The sequence below is a fragment of the Gopherus flavomarginatus genome, chromosome 3 (genome assembly GCF_025201925.1).
Source record: "Gopherus flavomarginatus isolate rGopFla2 chromosome 3, rGopFla2.mat.asm, whole genome shotgun sequence".
NCBI lineage: Eukaryota > Metazoa > Chordata > Testudines > Testudinidae > Gopherus > Gopherus flavomarginatus.
Genome location: NC_066619.1, coordinates 215,509,487 through 215,530,834, shown reverse-complemented (window position 1 = coordinate 215,530,834; position 21,348 = coordinate 215,509,487). Strand labels below are relative to the sequence as shown.

Sequence of the window (21,348 nt, the reverse complement as noted above, 5' to 3'; positions counted from 1 at the left end):
TATATATTTGTTAGTAAAAACTAGAAAATAAGCTCAGAACATGCTGTAAAAAATATTCGGTTACTTACCAATCAGGCTAGTTAAACAAGCATGCAACTGATTTCAGGCATATAACTGGCTCGGATGAATAGATGTCGTGGTATGTACATTAACTTAGCAAGCTGGAAGAGAATCATTTGATTTGTTTTTATTGTTCTTATTTAAAAGCAACTCATTCTTTGAAAACCATCTCCCTGACCATATTGTTTGCTTTTTGTAGAAGTCAGTTGCTCTAAAGTCAGATCCAATAGTTTTGTACTTGAAACTCATGTCCAATGAGTAGCCATAATAACTGCATTTCTCTCGGCGTGAAAACGTAGTGCTAGTGAGCTCTTTGTGTGCATTAACTAGCAATAAGCTAAAGTGTTTCTGGTGCATGTATATCGCCATTGGTTAATCTGCAAGTGCCTCCTGAAGCTGTTCTTATGTTTTTCTCTGCTAGTTCCACACAAACACTTTGTAAAGCAATAACTGAACTGACCGTGTCGCTATTTTTTTTTCCATCAAAATTCTCGGCGACATACTGTACCTGGGTTGAAATGATCCAATATTTTGGTTTAATGAGTTTATTTAGAAAGATTTTGCCGAACAGCATCTGCTAAACACTTGCATTGACCTCTGCCTCCATGATAAAAGTTTTTTCCTCCCTTGTTTTAATTATATTAGGGATATGACGGGCCAGCCAATCCTAAAAGAGGAGCTCGGCAATTAGCAACGCGAACATCAAAAAGTTTTATTGAGGAGCGCCGAGGGCCCCGCCCCTGCCGCGCGGGATTGGCGGAGGAAGCCTCTGACGACATATATTAACACGAGCTGCCCGAAAGATGTAGCTGTACATGGAGATCGTGCTGGGAAATTGTGCCAGTGCCCCGCGCAGCGCCAAGCCTGGGGGAATCGCCGCCGCCGCCACCTTCCTCCTCTGCATCGCCAGCAGCCGGGGCGGGATTCGAGCTGCTTGCGGGCCAGCGGGCTGCCCGGTGCCCCAGCCCCCGAGCGAGCAGGAGAGGGGCAGGCCAGGCGGATGGATGCGCTCGGCTCCCAGTGAGCAGCCTCCGGCCAAGGGGGAGCGGAACGTTACCAGAGCCTTTCATGCCCAAGGCCAGCGCCGGAGCCCGACAGCGCGGGGGCGCTGCTGGAGGCCGGGCGGGTGCGTGTCACACACCCCCGCGGCGGTGAAGGCAGAGCCGGGGGCCGCGGCGCGGAGGAGGCAGCGCGGGGCTCCAGCCAGTTTGTGGGCGCGCCGCAGCGCCAGGCCCCGCGCGGAGGAGACGCGCCGCATGAGCGGCCGGGGGACCCTGCGCCTGCCGCCCGGGGCCCGGGGAGCGCGCTGGCTCTGAGCGGGACTCTGCAGCGCCCTATGGGGAGCCGGCGGCCGGAGAGGCGCTGAGAAGAGGCGGGGGAGCGGCCGCAGCGAAGGGCGGGTTGAGGCAGCGGGCCGGGAGGGGGGAGGCTTGGTCCCGGGGCGGGGGTGGGGTGCGCGAGGGCTCGGGGATGAGTTTGGTGGGGGGCTTCCCCCACCACCCCGTGGTGCACCATGAGGGCTACCCCTTCGCCGCAGCCGCCGCCGCCGCCAGCCGCTGCGGCCACGAGGAAAACCCCTACTTCCACGGCTGGCTCATCAGCAGCCACCCGGAGATGTCGCCCCCCGACTACAGCATGGCCCTGTCCTACAGCCCCGAGTACGCCAGCGGCGCGCCGGGCATCGACCACTCCCACTACGGCGGGGGGCCGCCGGGCAGCGGGCCGCCCGGGCTCGGGGGGCCGCGGCCGGTGAAGCGCCGGGGCACGGCTAACCGCAAGGAGAGGCGCAGGACTCAGAGCATCAACAGCGCCTTCGCCGAGCTGCGCGAGTGCATCCCCAACGTGCCCGCTGACACCAAGCTGTCCAAGATCAAAACCCTCCGCCTGGCCACCAGCTACATCGCCTACCTCATGGACCTGCTAGCCAAGGACGATCAGAACGGGGAGGCGGAGGCCTTCAAGGCAGAGATCAAGAAGACAGACGTGAAGGAGGAGAAGAGGAAGAAAGAGCTGGTCAGTACATCCACAGGGGGAGGCTGTTGTTGTTGTTTGCGAGGGATTACTCTGGGCTCGTCCTTTCTTCCGGATGTGTTGGGCACAGCTGGCTTGGGGAGAGGCTGCTAGGTCAGCCAGGCTCCATTCCAGATCCCACAGAATGGATCCCAAATTAAATACATCATGGTGTTACACAGCACACACACGCCCCAATATACTAGCGCTGCGTGTAGGAAAGTTGATGTAGGTAACATATACTGTGTGCCTTAGTTAATGGCTGTGAATGAATGTTTACGGGGTTTTCGAGTATGATATATGGTGTGTACATGTACGCGTACCTATCATCTGCATAAATGGATGTACCCATAGTAATATATGTTATCACTGATAAAGGGAAGTGAAGACTCAATTCACTTCGGTGTAGGAGCTGTTCCAAGTGACCGGGGGTGATTTTAAAATTTAAATGTATTGGGGTGGGAAACTGGCATCTGCTGTGTGATAGAAATATTTCAGAATTGATATAGCTTGTAGCAAACTCGGGTGTAGGGTCAGATTATAATAGTTAAACCATTCCTTGCAGCTGCAAACGAATGTCTTAATCATAAAATATGGTTTTGTATACTTTATTTTACATTAGTATCCCTTCAGTACCTCCTCTACTCCATTCCCCCCACAGTGTTGTTTGAATTGCAATTTCTAATAATAATTCTGTCTTGTCCACAAGCAACCTTTCATAAAGCAGAAGCACCCTGCAATCTGTTCAAATAAAAGAAACTTTGCTCATAGGGAAGGCATGTACCACTTGAATTTAACTCCAGCACAGTTTTAAATCCTTGACAAATAATGCACAGCCCCACAGGTTCACAGTAGATTAGTCTTGATTGTGATTTATGCTTTTGTTGTTGGGTTTTGGGTTGGGTTTTTTTTGTTTTGGTTTGTTTGTTTCTTTTCTTTTAATTTAAGGAGAAGTGATTTTTTATGTGGATGTTAACTCTTGGTGTAGGCCTAATGGTTTATGCAGGCAAAATTCCCACTGATTTCAATAGGGATTTGACTTCAATGAACACAACAGGATCGGGCCTTGTATGAATGGATGTGCACTTCTCATAATGTATTGACAATGGTGTTATTTAGTGGTATGCTGACATTATTAGCTAGAATGTTCATCGTTGACCTGCTTGTAATTCGGGTCTTCTTATAAGTTAATGTTCCACTGAAACCTCAAGTGTATGTGTATACCATATGATATATAAATGTATTTTATATTTGAAATAAAATATACACTCCTGAGATCTGACCGGGGAGGGCCGTTTAACCCTGAAGAAGCCCACAATGAAAAGCAGCAGGCTGTGATTATTCTGGCTGTTGCTGTAGGTGGCTTTTTAACCTGAAGAAGCTTTGTTTACGTTTGGAAATGAGCCGCTCTTGCCACGGTCGCGATCGGTGCAAAATAACAGCACAGTCGCTATTTTGCAAAGAATGAAACATATAAACTGGTGTGTGGGTTTTTTTTTTTTTTTTACAGTACCCGCAGCTTTCTACGAAAAGCCAGTAAACGGGCGTTTGTTTGTCAAGCTTTCTAGCCGAAAGTTTGTCCTGTAGCTTGGAGGCCTCTGCAGGACCCTGCATAGATCTTCGTCGATTTCTGTCGCTAGCTTTGGATTTCCCTCTTCTGAGGGGGAAGAAGACAAGGAGTGGGTGGCGGAGGTTACGAAAGGTAAAAGAAAATAATTTCTAAACTTCTGCTTTGTTTCTCTCTTTTTTTGCACGCTGTCTTCCCAGAATGAAATATTGAAAAGCACAGTTAGCAGCAACGATAAGAAAACCAAAGGGAGGACTGGCTGGCCGCAACATGTCTGGGCTTTGGAGCTCAAGCAATGAGCGCTGCAAGACTGAAGAACTCAAGGAAATCTCCTAGACTCATTAGAGAGATTTGATCTGAGGACTCTTTGTATTTGGAATCATCCAGTTTATTTATGTGCAATTTCTCCCCCACCCCCCAAAATGTGGATATTCGAAGAAAAGCATTCCATATTTTAATATGAAGAGGAAACTCCAGCTTGGTAAGGGGTAATGTCGTCTCAATAGTTTCGTGAATGTTATTTCTCTGTTTGTATAGAACACACGGGGAAAAATAGAAAAGAAAGGGGGGAAAAGACTCCCTGGCATTAGTGTGTATGTGAAGTGTATCTTTAATACTTGGCCTTTTGGATATAAATATTCATGGGATTATAAAATTATATTTCAACAGAAACAGTTGCACCAATGTTTCAGTTGGCTTGGTATTTACTATGGTAATTTTGTTGTGGTCGTTCAGTATTTGAAAATGTTTTCAGCAGCTATTTGTTATGTGCACTTCCGTCCTTAAGGGGGGAAAAAGTGGAGTTTAATTAATATTGAAGGTGTAAACGTTGTAAGTATTCAATAAACCACTGTGTGTGTTTTTTACAAAAAAAATCTTTTTATGTTTTATACCTCAAATGTTTTTAAATAACAACGTTGTTATAGTTTTCATAATATTTAAGATATTCAGAAGTAAACTAAATTATAAAGATTGCCTCTAAGTTTATTTTTAAGCAAGTCATCGAATGAAAAGAGGGGGCGGGAAAGGATCTTACCAGCAGTGCGCGTGTTAAAGGGAAAAAATACAGTTACTCTAAATATGAATTCCTTGTAGTGTTTTCCAGGCATGAGATTTAATGCTAACGGGAAATGGACATACGTACAAACCTTGATCAAATCAGAATGACTGATATGCATGTTTTCCTAAGAAAGACAACATTCCTACATTAATCAGAGTTCTTGAATCACGAGTCACTTGAAATATAATTTTAGGAGTTTGGATATTAAAATTGTAAATTAAAAGTGTGCGTGAGGGAGAGAGAAGTGTTGTGACTTGATTAAATCTTTCTTGGCGCTTATTTCCTGCAACCAGAGCTAGTTATCTGTTTTCCCGAGGTGAGTGCACGCGAAGCCCGGAACGAGAAAGATATTGTGTGGGGTTATATAGAGAAGACTCTTAACTTTGATTCCAGCCACCTCAATGGGCTAGGACTGAGGGTCCGCAAAGGAAGGTTAGAGCTTTGCTATAAGTGATTATGTAACGGGTAATTTTACGTCCAGTAAGAAACAGTGAACAAGGCAAGGAATTTGGAAGGAAAAACAAAATTTACAATGAGATGCAATTAACTTAATGTTAACTTTGTGGTTCCCAACGTTCTCCTGGGCCGTACGTTTCCAGCCTGCCAGAGTGAGCACATCTTTTTTTATCCTCTCCTGTCTCCAGGCTAGCAACTGCCTGCGATTTGGCCCCTTTACTTTTAATACGTAAAATTGCTTCCCTCAATCCCATCTTCCATCCTTTGTATCTGAACAGTTAAAAACTACCGTCTTTGTCCATCACCACTCCTCGAAATTGACTATTCACCTTGCCAGTCCAACCAAAGCAAATGTTGAGTGTATTGCAGCGTTCTGAGGACTGCACACTTCCTACTATATTTACACATAGAAATCCAGCCTTATAAACTGTTAAACTTTTAAACAAGAGGTTTACCTTAGGAAGCTTTCAGGGATTATGGGAAACGGTTTCTATCTGTACTATCAACCTCAGTTTAATATTTTTGTGGCCTCAGGATTCTTGCACGAATGTAACCTAAATCAATCTGGCTCTCTTACAAGGTTATGGTAGTGCCTAATTAAGTGGCTTGTGGCCAGCTCTTACAATAAGAGTAGGTAGATTTGCAATTGCCCATAAAAAGATAAGAGAGCCCTTACACCGTTTGCCAGTCTCTCTGACAATGGGAAGGTTGAAGGGTTAGAACAACTAAGCAAAAGTGATGTGCCCTTTCTCCCTTCGGGCCAGGCTGCCTGGGTTTGTGTTTGGGTGTAGGGTTCTGTTTACAGACACTTGCCTTTGTTTATAACCCTTCAAGAGAAGAGTCTCCCTTTTGTTTTCTTTTCCTTCACTGCTAGCTTCCCAGTTGATAGTGGAAGGTCTCCCCCTGCTCTATTTGTGTTTGACGTTGCTAATGTTGCCAAGGTAGGTTAAAGGCTCCAATGGTGCAGCTATTACAATGGGAGACGTATCGAGATGCTACTAATTACAGCTCCAGATTAGAGAATTATTCCCCTGTAACTGTCTGCAAATACCTGGTTGTTTTATCGATCAACTGAATCCCCATACCATTGGCTGTGTGTTTAATACACGCGTTTAATGTGTGATCTTTAAGCACAAGCCAATCGTTTTGCTGCATTAGGCACTAGTGAAAATATTCTTTAAACTACTTTTTCGTTGTGGTCTGTCCTTTTCCTCGATCAGGAAAACAGCTTCCTTTTACTTCCAGCGCCATGCAGGGCTGTAATCTGTATCTGGCTACATCGGAGCACAACGACCCAGCGCCTCTCTGGCAGATTCAGGATGCCATTGTGAAGATACTAGCCTTTTTGGCGTTTCCTATACACGGAAAATGAACTCTCCCTTTGCATTTCATTTCTCAAACTGGCTGCACCCTTGGACCCGCTAAAAGGGATCTATTTTAATTGCTTGGTAATGAGGATGTTGCCATTTTCTCAGGAGCAATCATTCCTGGAGCTAAATCACAAGAGCCCTAGACAGGCCGGAGCCGACAAAAATGTAGGTTTTGACGTTAAAAGCTAAATGGGGAAGCAGGGCGGTGGAAGGTAAATTGATGGTAGATTGGGATGTCAGTGTGCCTTGGCCCCACATCTCCTAAAGGAGCTGTGTGGCTGATAACATTCTGAATGGTGAACCAGAAGCTTTTCCACAGCCGTACGGCCAGCTCTCTGGGAAAGAGTTTTAAAAGAAACTGTATCTAGGTTCTTAAGGTCATTACTAAACATATTTGCTTCCTCATATATTCCACGTCTGCCCTCCTTGATAGCTACTCAGTGACACAGACTGTTCGCTGATATAAAGGCACTTATGAACTGATGGTATTGGGAAAATATCAGTGTACTCTTGCTAGTTAATAATTACTAGGCCTTTCCATATTATTCTACAGGTAATCTGAGAGGAAAAGCTAAGAATGAGAAACAGAGGTGTAAAGCAAACTGTATAAATTATAAGTTGTCAAACTAAACGTTTTGTGAACATTTTCAGTATTTATACAATATTTTAAGTACCTCACTGTCATTTTAGATAATACATCTAAGTTGGGGGAAAAATTCACAATGTTATCTGTGTCCTCTGCCTCAAAAACAACCTTCGTTTTTTTTCTTTTGAGGAATAAGAAAAATACCTTACTTTAAAATTATGTCCTATAAACCCTTAATCATGCAGTAGTCCTAATGAATTCAGTACGACTACTGAAGAGAGAAGAATTACTCACGTGAGTAAGAGTTTGTAGAATCTGGAGGCGAGAAAGGGAGACAACTTTAATGTAAAATAACATGGAAATATACCACTAATGATTCTTAAAACTAAATGTAAAGGGTCTTGTTTAAGCTATAAACTCTAATGAGTAGTTTGAGATATTTTATGGGGCAGATTCTGCTCTCAATTACGCTCGTGATAATCCATAGTGTAAATTAGGTGGAGTTACTCCAGATTTAGGAATCCGGATCCTGATTTCGCAGGAGTCAATAGCAAAACTTTCATTGACTTCGGTAGGGTCGATCGGGCCCTTATGTGAGTGTAAGTGGGAGCAGAATTTGTCCTTACACTTTTCTTGAGATTCAGATAACAACAAATGGATGAGGGCATGGCACATTTTATATTTTTATTAAGAATAGGTTTCCTAAAAGCTTACGTATTACAGTGAAATTGAAACAAGGGAATTTCTGGCTGGTTCAAATGTAGGAATGGAAACGGTTTTCTGTTTTAACAGTATACATATTAGTAGCGTTAGTTTGGATTTATTGATAGATCATCTCTCTTACTCTCTCTGCAGGATAGCTTAGGTCTAATATGTGATATAATTGTTCTTGAACGTTACCTTTAGGTAACATTTTTCATGCTTTTCAAAGCATTTGCACAATGGGGGGTGCAAAGCCTACTTTTTGTACTATTCAAATCACTTTGGAAAGTATGTAAACATGACATCACTGAGGTTATTCTGATGTAATAGTATTGAGTCTGGATATTAAAAAGGAAGTTCGCTGATTTTTAAATAGCAGAAATTGTAGTAGGAGTCTAAAGGTTTTATGCACCGCGGGATGATGAAGATAGTTGATACCGTTCTTCTTGGAGCCATGGCTGTCATTTTTGGTTGTTTTATGAGCACTTCACGCTGTTAGATTTCCATATAATCTATGTTTTCCTCGGGGGAAAAGGAGGAGGGGAGAATATGAATAACCGATTTTTCACCTATCAGTTTACAGTGCCCCATCTCCGAGTAGATAACTATGGTTAATTTATCATTTTCAAAGATGGGGTCAAAGATAGGTGTAATGGGGCCTTTCCGTAAAGATTGTGGATACCCGTAGAACAGCAGCTGAAATTTCCAGACATAAATGGGAAAAACAGCAAGGTTGCTGTTTCAGAGAACAAACATGAAGCACGAGCCCCACAATGACGCTGCATCATTTTAATGATATAAAATGTTATCTTTTGCGCCTGAAAACATATTTTAAATCCTTCTACCCTCAACCCTATCCAAAAAAAAGCCCTTCATTAAGTGATAGAAAGGAAACGAATCCCACATTTCTGCGACTGTAATCCACTCTGTAATAACTAGGGCTTATCATTTTTGCAGGCTATGAAATATGTTCCCCTTCAAAACCAGCTCCAATCTCTTCCATTTCTAATTGGCCAATTACTGCTCAGCTGTTTCAGCTTGCACGGTATAATAGAGATTAAAGCGTAGTTGTTATCTGAATTATATATTCACATAAATTCTACAAAGCATGTAGATTTGTAAAGCCTGTTGCTTTCTGGGAAGTCTTTGTGGCCCTTCCCCCTACTTTCCCCAAACGCAGTATGATGTTTCCCCACATTTTCCTCCAGAAATTTTGCTGCTTTGATGATCAGATTGTAGAGCACTGATTACAAATTTATTCTTAGGCACTATGTACGTCTTTATATCTGCTGTTAGAGACATCTGGGAGTGATTACAGCCCGCCCTCCCCCATTTCTGCTCCCTCTATCTTGCAGCAAGAGCCTAGAGACATGTTGACGTCAGATCAGACGGCTAGGAGCCATCCTGCTCTCGAGTTGGGTGCAATCATCGCCGTGCTTTCCAAACTCTATCTAAAGTCCAGTCCGCCCGCTGGAATGCGGATGCAATGGGACGGGATTAAAAAACAACAAACCTTTACTGTTAACTCAGAGGATTTTACTTCTTGGGATTTCCAGCCAAGCTTCTTTGTTTACTTCTTGCCAACATCAGAAACAGAGGGAAATACACTGGTGCATTCCACGTTGCAAATGCCCTGCACGAGTGTTAGCGGTGGAGTCTTTCTCCGTTTGCATTCGATCAGAGTGCTGTCTTCCAAAGTAAATACTAGCTAGGCAGCTTTCCACCTTATGTATTGGCAGGAACAAATTAGCGAAGCAAAGTGCAACTTTTACGTTCCAGGAATCTGTGTCTCAGGCTCCCCACCCCCCACGCACAAAACCGCTATCCAACATGTAGTCCAATTTACAACCAGCCGGGCAAGCTGGAGCCTTTAGTAAAACAAAATGAGTTTCCTAGCTCAATGAACGCTAGCGCTGCTGGCAAAGAGATGACTTTGCACCTGTTATTAAATTCTAATGAATCATATTTAATTCAGGGCAGTGAGAGACTAATAATAATTAACAGCTTGCATGTTTGTGCATAGTTCAGCAGGATGCATGAGCACACGTTATGGGGATATTTTTATATTATTACGTTGCATCATCGTCATTATCATTTTACACGTTAGGTGACATTTTCCGGGAGAATAAAGCAAAAAAAATTCAATAAAATACAATTTTGGCATTTGGCGTCCATTCCCAGTCCTTTGAAAGGCATTGTAAGAATACAGCCACTTGTGAAACTGTACATTTCAAGCGGCACTATTGTCATATACAGAGAGGAGGGATTAAAAAACTGCTGATCTTGTCTCTAAAGGCGAGAGATAATGGTGGCGTATTTGTCTGAAGGATTAAAGTAAAATAGTATCACCAAGCGAAAGAGCCCTGTGTGCCCCTAAAAGGTTATGGGATCCCATTTCTAGCTTGGTTCCAGCAAAAGCCACCACAACCCTCTACATCTATAATCTCAAAAGGAAAAGGAACATTAAATCAGTGAAAATGGTATGCTGGGCCTTTGGCTCCCTACCACCTCCATAAAGAAAACGTGTAGCACTGGGGCTTGTACAAAAAAGGAAAAGTAAAAAAGAAACCTGACCAAAACTCTAGTAAATCCCATGCCAAAGCTGTGTGAGAGAGCTCTGTAATGGTCACTGATAGTGTGCAAGGCAAAAGGTGTCTGGTGCCTTCCTGGGCCCTTCTCTTTGAGAAGCTGCATTATTTGGGTCAGAAACATCATCAGATACTGGAATGTGCGCATTCAGACCATGGGCCGAATCCTGCTGGCCTACAGCTGCATGTGGTCTCGCTGAAGTTAATGGGGGCTCCGTGAATGGAATAAGGACGACAGACATGGGGGAGGCGAAAAGGATTTGGCCCTATATGCTTGTCATGACGAAAGAAAGGAGAAAGAAGCGCTTACAGTCAATAGAGAACTGGCGTTTAGGTTTCTTACCCTTAAATAATACAACCAGGAGTACGTTTCTGAGACCAGCAATAGTACATTAATGAAACAATGGAGCTTAGTCAGTGTGTATTTCGAACCTGTTTATTTGTTAAACACGAATGGAGTGTAAAGGAGAATTCTCTCTGGGTGTGTTGCAGCCCAAAGTATTTGAAAAATGGACAGCGATATTTTAATGTATAGCAGAAGACTCTTTCCGTCCACTTATATTGAATAAACATGTGGAGATTATAGAGCCGTTGAGTCTCCTATAGGGGCTTTATTTATATGCCACATGTTGCTATTGGCTAACAGAGCTGCATATGATGAATACAAGACAGTATATACACGCAAACTAATAGAAGTTTAAAAATGGGTCTAAAAGGCAAATAAACAACTATAATAAAATACAGGAAGAGAAAGAGCTTTACAAATAAAACATCATTCGAAAGCAAACCAGCATCAGGTTTGCTTAGTCTGTTGAAACAAACATTTTCCAAATGGCCTGATCTTCTTACGGGGAACTCAATACCTGAGCAAAGATTGAAGGGAGGGCCAGAGAATGAGAGCAACCCGAGTGGCCGTTTAGCCGAATTAAACCCTTAGTGGGTTCAGTCAGTGCAGTGTATGAAAAGGAGCTTTTCAAAAACAGAACTCGAGAACTGGAAGGTAGGGACGGGGGTAGCTGTGCTTGTGCTGCTGTGCCGGGTGAATGTTAGGCTAGCAAAAGGCCTGGCCTTGACTGTCCTTCATACGTTTCTAAAATCTGGTTTTCATAGAGGCGCTCAGTAATTGCGTAAAGCCATAACTGTCTCTGAAATTATTCATTAAAGTCATTCTGAGGAATCTCACAAAGCCAGTTCCTACATTTATGGCCTTTGCATCATCAAGATATGACATCACCCTTCATCCCTTATTATTACTGTTATTATTTCTTTATTTTAGTATTAAATTTCCAAGAAAGGGTGTTTTTTTTTGATAATTAGTCCAGGTATATTTCCCCCTTTTGGCGAAGGAGCATGATGCAGGTCCACCAGACACCCTTTGATTGAGGAGGGTATTTTTGGGAGCTGCAGTGTTGTGCAGAAGATCATGTCTGTGCCCTGTGGTGCTGTCAGCTGTGACAGATCCCAGATGCAGCCGCTACTGTATGGCAGATTGAGTTTCTCAGCAGAAAACTCTCTCCCTCCCTCCTAAACGTCTTCAAAAACCTTCTCCAGATACTGCAGGTCACTTCGGCTGAATCGGGAAAAGTTGAACAAAAGTTTTCCTTTCGCTTCTTCTCTCTGGCTCTCTGCTAGGGGAGCCTCCCTCTGATTCCAGCCCTGGGTGTCAGCTGTGGGCCTGCTAGGCTGTCCCCGGCCGCTTGTGATCACAACAAGCCCCGCTGCTCTGCTGATGGGAACAGAGGTTGGCGAGAAGGACAGAGAATCCACAGGTAAGTGCAGAGACTCTCCGGGCAGGGGATGAGCTCCCTCTATCGCAGTAGGTGATTGTATTCCCTCAACTGCGCTTCTTGCGCCTGTGATTCCCCGGGGATGCGCCAAACCTCACGGAGAAGGAGACCCCTTCATTGCCAGTCATCCCGGCCTAAACGCGCCTCGAGTTTCTGCAGCGATTAGAGAGGCCGAAGAAGTCTGGCTTTAGGGATCTGCTGAGAGACCGAGGGATTCCCCTGGGCTCCGGGTTCTGCGGTTAACCAGCGGTTCCTGGGGAAGCAGCAAAGGGGAGGTGGAAGGTGGTCCGGCCTAAGGGAAACGGGAATCCAGTGTGATCCCAGCGTTGTCCCACGGGAGCCTGGGGAATCCGCTTCGGAGTGGATAGGGGACGGAACCCTGAGCACAGACTTCCACCCACCACGAGCAAATACCCCTAGCCCGCGTGTGAGCCTGCCCAGCAACCAACCAACCTTTGGAAGCAGTTCCTGTCCCTGACTCCCACAAAGCAGACTCAGAAGAACTCCCAGGAATTTACACCTCTTCAAGCAGAAGGCGCCCTGCTCCCTTCCTTCAGACTCAATCCGGCCACTCACACGCTGAGACTAATCCAGATTAATACTTTGTGACGTTGTTGGCTGACTCAGTGTGTGTAAGTAACAGACCGGATGTAATTTCCACAACAATTTTCAGATCAAACACAGAATTATAAATTTAATGTTATGTAGCTCTAAACAGCACAGTCCTATCCCGGAATGAGAAAATAACGACGCTCTTAGCGTTGCATTAGTTAGTTCTTAAAGCAAATACACATTTCAGCGCTTTACCTCTCAGTAAATTGAATTTTACTTTTTATTTTGTTTGCTTTGCTTTTAAGGATGCTATTTGATTTACCAGGTAGGAAGCGCAAATTTCCCTTCAGAATGGTGGATAAACGTTCCTCTTTCTCTTTGCGCAGTTGGTAGTTTTCTGTTCATTCAGATTGCTCAGTTTCTGTTTGTTTTGTGAATCTTGCTCACTAGATTTTGAAGGAGAGATTTAACCAAAAACAAAAAAAACCCCAGGAGCTAGAAACATGTGAGCTAAATACTGGAGTTAAAAATATCCCCAGCTCAGCTTCCTGGCAGGCAGTGAATGAGGAGGAGGCTAGTCGTTGTAATGTTGCTTCGGCAAATAAGGAGTGTGGGTTTGCAAGACTTTGCGGGGAATTTCATACCATTCTGTCCTGGAGCAAAGCGGGGCTCAGTGACTCCGGTTTTGAACCGTGAGTGATATTAGACCGGTTTGTAACTGAAGAGGTGGAACTTCAAGAAAAACTTTTTCTTGCTCTTTCTTGATTTCTAGATCTTTTAAATAAACAGAAGTGATCTTGGGCAAGACATATTATTCAGTGGTTCTATGCAGGCTGCAATATTTCAGTACATTTGTCTAACTTCAGCTCTGTCACTTTTTAAAATATAAATAAGTAAAACAAAGCAATCATAATCCATTCACCGAAAAATGAGATACCAAGCCTTTGATGTTTTCTAAGGACTCCTCTCCAACCTCTCACAAGAATATTTAATGCTTAAGGGATTGTTTTATTGTTATTATTATTTCGGGGAGGGGGAGGTTCGCATGAACAAATACACACAGACACAAAGGTGCAGTCTTATATTTAATCTACTTGGTACAAACCTAGTCTTCAAAATCAGCGACGCTTAAGCCTGATTGCTCGTCTTTCTCCACATTATGCTATTTTTTTATTTCATGATCCTCAATAGCTAACATACAGGTTGTGAAAAACCTTTCTTAAAATCACCTGAACCCAGTTCTCCAGAGTAGAGGCTTTTCCACTGCAAAGTGCTTGGATGGAAGGAGTATATTTTTACTCATACACCCACCCCTCATAAAAGGTTCCCACTAAATTCAGTTTCAGTCTTTCTTTCCCCTGATGAATTGAAAGGCTTGATGTCAACCCCCCGCCAAACCCGTTTCCCTTTTTTTTTTATCAAGTTCTTGCCTTTAGCAGAAGTATAATTGTGACCCTGCCTGATCCATAGAGCCTCCTGTTGGGAGCAGTTAGCTGTGGTTGCATTAGGACTGAGGACCTCCCAAGTGGCTTTGGCCTGGGTATCATAGGAAAGGACTCTGCACATTGTCCATTCGCTCTCATCAAAGTCCCAGGCACTATGGAGCCAGCAGTTCTGTTGTCGACGTTATGTGGCTTGGAAAAATAGTAAACAATTTTTTCCCAAGCCATCCATCCAGCAGCACGGCGACCTTCCTAGGTACCAGAAACTTAACAAACTTTTTCATAACTTTAGGTATATGAAATGATTTACATTTCCGGCTGGTCTGTCAATGTGACAGTAATTTACAGTGTGATAAAAACACGTTTACAACAACAGATCATGTTCAAGTAGTACCTTACCAAGCAAAAGATTTTCAGAGTACACAGAAAATGAATCTTTTTCATGCACTTTTGCAGTACACCTTTCTTAAGAAACGAACACATTTAAATTGGAAAATAGGTAAAGTAGACAAGGACAGAAGTTAAAGTGTATGAAATCAATACAGAACTTTTGTTTATACTATGAATATTATATATATGCACATATAGTACATTTCTCTAAGGCTTTAACCGAATGTATACTTTTAGTCTAATGTAACTGGACCAAATCTCGCTCGCTTTGCTAAAAGGACTGGTTTAGATAGGACTAAACTGAAAAGTAAAGCAGGCATAATTTGGTCCTGGATCGGTTTTATTTAAACATTTTTATTCATTTCTACTTTGGAGTCTAAAATCGAGTAGTTACGTTAGCGTTTAGAGAAAGGAAGTTCATGTTTTCTCGATCTAATCTAATTAAGCGGATATGGAGTGTTTTGCAAAATAGCCAGGGTAACACAGTTAACAACTCCTTAGGAAATTCTGTTCTGTTTTCACCACCGCGAGTGCATTACTTTTTATTGGCATGGTTTTTATTTAAAAGCACAAGATGAATTTGGAAACTAATGTAGAACATCCCCGTTCCACATAGACAGTATAAAGGTTTTGTAAATTACAACTATGTGAAATTGGCATACAATTCAAGAACAAAATGGTTTTTTTTGTTTAGCAGCAAAAAACCACATGCAGCAGTTACCGCTGTGAAGTTATTTGTAACCATATTTACCTAAATAATATTTTTCCAGCAATGATATTTTTTCCAAACCCTGACGTTTTCTACAGATAAATCGAATAGTTTAGTGATCAGAATTTATCTTTTGAACTCTCATATAAAGGTATGCAGTTCTCTCATGTAGATATACACAGACCTCTCTCTCTCTCTCTCACACACACACAAATAAACACGCACACTCATCTGTTCATGCATTTATGGCCTAATGAAAGTATACCCAATGGAGAAAAGAATGCATGTAATGTGAAATATGAAGAATGTGAATGCATTTTTTAAACCGAGGCATGATGTTTAAGTATGTTAAGATGGACACCCCGGCTCCGTTTAGCTCTATAATAGCCCAGTTATTTTTACTAAACGATCAGGACTGGCTCTAAGTGACCTCTAATGATTTAAAACAATTTTCTATCATTCCATGAGAAAAAATACACAAGTCATTGAGAATAATTGGCAAAACATATGAGCTAGTGAACGTTTTATCTTTATTTAGGAGACGTCGTCTGCAAGATCACCTCGGTTTTCATCCATTGATGTAAGAATGAAACTCTAACAGTATATTCTTCAAGAGGGCTAGACAGCTTCAGAAATTCATCAGTCCTTAAAGAAAAAAAAAATATTTCTCTCTATTTCTGTAAAGGCAATATTCATGTTCTGCCATTTTCTGTAATATATCCAAATTCTGAATTTGACACTCTTAGTATTACTATTGGGAAAATAAAAAAAGTCTTACAACTTCTTTTATTGGCTCTGTGTGTGCGCGCGCATACCACACTGTGTGTATGGTGTACATACAGAGTGTATATATAATAATGTGCATAGCTATAAACTCTCTCTATATTACATACAATGTTAATATATACATTCTACGTATGTATGTACATATATATACTATATATATAGTGTATTTTATATATATATATGTGTATGTATAGCTATAAATTCTCTATATATTACATATAATGTATTATATATACACTCTACGTATGTGTGTATATAGATAGATAGATAGATAGATAGATAGATAGATAGATAGTATGTACACACACACCAGTTTTAAGGTCCATTATCGCTGATGTTGATATAGATATCACACATACACACTTTAAAATGCCAAGAGTTTTGTACAAAAGCTTTCGAAGTGTTTTTTTAAAGAGGTTTTGGGTTTTTTTAATAGCTTCCGCTCAGCCCTGGACATTTGGACTCAAGGTAATCAAAACACATGATTTTACAGGGAGAAGCATAAAACAATCCCAATATAAAAATGCAGAGGTCCCTAAACACATTCCTAAAATTGTCTTTCTGTATGGTATGTGGCATTGCAGACTACATGCTGGTGAATGCTGGTATACATTTTTTATCAACTAGCATTTTGGATTACATGGATAACTTATTGTTTTCCCCTGTGAACAAGCCAGGCCATTCCAAGCTGCTGAAGATAAAGTGTTAAACCACATAACATCACCATGTATTCTTTATCAAGTGTATATACATTGTTTTAGGGGGTTCTACATTTTTTTATTGGAAATACATTTTTATCCCTTCGTCTGTAAAAACACAGGTGCTTTAGTTACCCTGAGTCAAACTGTAAACCGTTCAGAGGGAGCCATAAAAACCTCTTTAGAAAAACACACCTAAACCAAAGTTATTATGATTTTCTGTCCACAATAATGGCACCATTTTAAAGTCCATTCTCTCTGGGTCTTCTAGGGCTGAAAGTAAGAGCTGGGTGTCCCATTGGAGAAGATAGGACTCTCTCTTTTCCAAGGGCATAAAGATCCCATTTCTAACCCTGCAGATCTTTGTGATATCAGACTTTAAAGGACTGAGATTTTTCATGTACAGTAAAGCTGTCACCTGTGCAGGATTTAACAATGCCCAGTCTGGGCCTCAGGTTTAATATTTATTATTATTTTATTTTATTGTATTGTATTTTTGTGGAGAGAAGAAGAAAACATTTCTCAGCCAGGATTTATTTTTAATGCAGCTGTTTGAAGTTGCTTAGGGTTTGGCATATTAAAATAAATCCTGGGGATTAGAGGAGAAAGCACAGGTGAGATAGTAAAAGGTGCATGATAAATGCACTTATCATATGACTCTGCGGTGTATCACATGGATAGTTCCATACTTTTAATATTTACGTTGTGGTAACACCTCAAGGCCCCACTGCGATAGGCACAGTAGAAATATATAGGAAATGACATATATTGTGATATCCATTTATCCACATGACATATAGATATGTCAAAGATGCATGAGACGTGCAATTTATCATATGATTCTGCAATCTATTCCATGAATCGCACTACTATTTATAGGGGGCGTGATATTAAATTATACCCACCATAAAGGGAGAATCCCAGCTTTTCTGTACACAGAATTATCACAGTTTTAAAGTATACTATAGATACCCCTACACACTTTAAATACACCCCTTATAAAAGATTGCAGTCATGTGATAAATTGGAATTCCACATGCATCTCTACCTATCTTGCATCTACTCTGCCCATGAATCCTTCTTTTCTAAGACTTCTAACATTCCAAACCTCTGAGCAGCTTCAGCTGCGACTTAAAAATAAAGAACCTGCCACTACAATCGTTCGTTCTTCCCTTCCTCCCACCATATGGAATTCCCCCTCCAAAATTTCACTAGCCCAAGTGACAAATTTCAGGTCCCCAACATGATTCTAGCCATGGGAGGTCCAAAGATATTGGACTTTAAAAATCATGATATTTTTACGTATAGAAAGCTAGTCCGTGGTATTTGAAGAGGTTTTACATTTGAATTGGTTCTAATGGTTGTCGATCCTGCTGAACTCTATTCAGAAGCATTCATGGTAAGGGATTCTGATGTTTGCAGGTAAAAACACACTAAAAAAAGTCCCAGTAACAGCCTTTTAAAATCTCTAAAACTTTTTTTAAAAGAGTGGCATAAAGGTTATATATACACTCATTTTAAATGACCCACAATAACTAATCGTTGGTAGCTGATGACATTAGTGGCTAATTTTGACATTTCATTGTCACATTGATAAAAAAATATTTATATCAGACCATGCCAATGCACATATAAAGCGACGTGTCTGATTGTGGGTATAAAAACTATTTTTCTACAGATAAATCACTATGGGCTTATATTTAAGGTATATTTTAGTTTTCATATTAAGGCAATGAAGTGCTCATGAAAGGTTGTAAATTATATTTATCAATAATAATTATTATTTACTGTATGATGTACAGTATTTATCCAATAAAATTAAATAACTCAACTTATTACAGATTTCGAAATAAATAAATTTTATGTTTCGTACAATACTCGGACCCCCTAGCAGAAAGCACTGTGAAAAGGTGCTGACCTCTAAAAAGGATAGCAATATTTCACAGTGTAATAGCTCAATATTTTAAATATATATATATTGAAACATGATGCGTTTAAGTTCATGAGCAAGAAAGGTGTATAAAACGTTTATATTCCTGTTGTTTTTCTTACACACATGTGGCTTAACATAGGAAGCATGATCATTTCATTAAAGTTGATTATATGTTTTTGCAAATCTAGATTTTCCTGAATAAAATTCTGACACCTGTTATCAGCCCCAAAACAGGAGCTCATGATGTAAATGCTTTCTACTCTGCAGCAATGCGTTTTAAAAATGCACACCTTATATTCAGATAAAAGCAATTATAAGACTAAGAGACACACAGGCGCCCTCAAAGTAAAGATTGTGAATCCATCCTTGGTTTTGTTCAAACATATAAAGGACACGGTTCTATACGCCATACCCAAGCAGAATGGGAACTTTGCGACTTCAATGGGGTTAGCGATAGACCAGTTCCTTTAAAAAATTGATGCATTCTCTTAAAATTTGTTCAATATGAGGAGATTGGTGTTTTAATTTTCTTTGTTTTACTTGCTGTGATGGGCAAGAGGGAAAATGAAAAGGAAAGAGAAAAAAGTACAGAGTGCAAGAAATGTAGAAGGGTTGAGCCTCTAATTAGGATCATTTGTAAATTAGTTCAGATTTTTTTAAAGTCTAGTATTCATCTGTCTTATTTGGATCCATTACACAATGTAAATGTTTCTTTGTCTAGTTTTCAAAAGGTTTTACCTGAAGAACATAATGAATTCCTGTTGTTAATGTATAGATGTGCTTTTACACATTTTTCTTAATATTTAGCTAACAAGTGCTCATTTGACTCTTTGGTGTAGTCTGGTGCAATAGATTTGATCCATTATTTTATGAATTGTTGCTCTGAAGATGTCGCACTGACATTTAGAATACCTCAGAACTTTCAAGCGTAGCTGTTATGTTCCAGCAGATCAGTTACATGGAGACATGCAAATACTCATAAGAATATTGTAAAATATATGGTTTCTTAAAAAATGTATCTCGGGGGGAGGGGGCTGCTTTTCTTTTCTTTTGTTTGTTTGCATGCCAAAAATGGCACAGTCCAAATTGGGAACAAATGGCTTGCAGAATGCCTCCCCCCTCCTCCGCCGCCGCCTTCTTCCAGGAAGAAAGCTTGTTTGAATTTATAGGAACTTCTTTAAAAAATCATAATTTCGCATTTTTATTCTGAAATATGTGGTTTTCTTTGAACTCCCCTTTTTAAAAATGATTGAGTGAATGCGTTGGGAGGGCTTTTACTTTTATTTTTGTTTTTTGAAAATGTGTAAAATGGACCAATAAATAAACTTCGCTCCTGGTACAGGACGTGGTAATGCAAGTTTCAGCCTGGAGCAAATTTTTATAAGTAATAAACCCCTGGAAAAATAAGCGGTTTTAATGGAAACACTGACGGCTTCGGAAGTGTGCACCAGCGTACTAGAACATATTGTTTATCTCGTTGAGACCACCAAGGCACCCCTGCAATTGTGATTTAGCTGCTTGATTAAGTGGCTTTATTAGGACGTCTCCCCGCCCCATTGACAAATGTATAATACACCAAAGGCTGCAGGGGATCTAATTGTGTGATACATTGGACAGCAAGCCGCTACACATCCGAGTAATCCTACTGATGTGAATGAGTCTGTCTCGGAGAACTAATCATTACTTCCCGGAGTAAGGGTTTGCACGAGCAGCGCCAAATATTTATCCGATTCCAATGTCTACAGGGTTGTGATAAAAAGTCAGACATAAAACACTCAATAGCAATGAAAACTCTTATTGGCGGGGCTGCTTTGCGGCTAATTTTGGCCTCTCTGTTCTCATTGATTTTTGAGGGTGCGCCAAAACAGTTAAATTGAACTTGCTAATATTTTAGTGGCTAAGTTCTGCAGACTTCGGTTACCTCTATTTAAATATGCTCTTGGCTTTATTCTTGTTGTCTTGAGTTCGGGTCTGATCCTGCGATGCAGTCAATGGAAGATGTGCTTTTTGAAGCCTCCAGCATTGGAGCCGTCATATCTGGAAACCATGGTACTGCCTTTACTATTTGGGAGGGAAAGAGGTAGACCGTTGCAAGCCAGCTTTCGCCTTGCTATAAAATAGCACAGACGTGTGTCTAACATATATAATTGTGTCGCTAGTGTACTAACACAGCGTCTCTTCTCAGAGTCCTGTCCAGAAAAAAAAAATTGTATGTCAAAGGTGTTGAGGAAGATTGTGTATCTTTCCAGTTCCTTACCTAACTGCGGATCTAGGAGCACAACCATATGGTTAACTCAAGATAAGGGGGGAAAGAAGCCTATGCAGGGGCTGATCCTGTGGGAGCACCAGCAAGGAAGACTTTCATCAGGGTGCCCCGCCTAAAGGAATGGGGAGCTGCACTGCATAGTGGCTAGCATAGACTGGCCTACAAGCATCTCCTGCCTCATCTCAGTTGCCTGCGATAAATGCGTGTGTGACCTTGCTTTAACATGACCACAAATACCATAGCAACACGAGTGTCGTTCAGTACAGAGACCTCATCCCTGACAGGCGCACTGAAAAAGCATCTTATTTGTCTAAAATGAGGGGAATTAAATAATACGGCTTCTTCCCTCTCTCCCTGAACCCGAAGTGACTTTTCCAGGCAGGCTA

The 21,348-nt window shown here is 41.4% G+C and overlaps 1 protein-coding gene across 1 annotated transcript; it reads left to right on the top strand.

The window, feature by feature from the left end:
- The first annotated feature begins 1,530 nt into the window (after positions 1–1,530).
- HAND2 (heart and neural crest derivatives expressed 2) lies at positions 1,531–4,455 on the top strand. The gene is made up of 2 exons (XM_050945415.1): positions 1,531–2,073; positions 3,838–4,455. Exons 1-2 carry the CDS (start codon positions 1,531–1,533, stop codon positions 3,934–3,936), a joined length of 642 nt encoding a protein of 213 aa, XP_050801372.1. The 3' UTR covers positions 3,937–4,455.
- Positions 4,456–21,348: the final 16,893 nt, after the last annotated feature.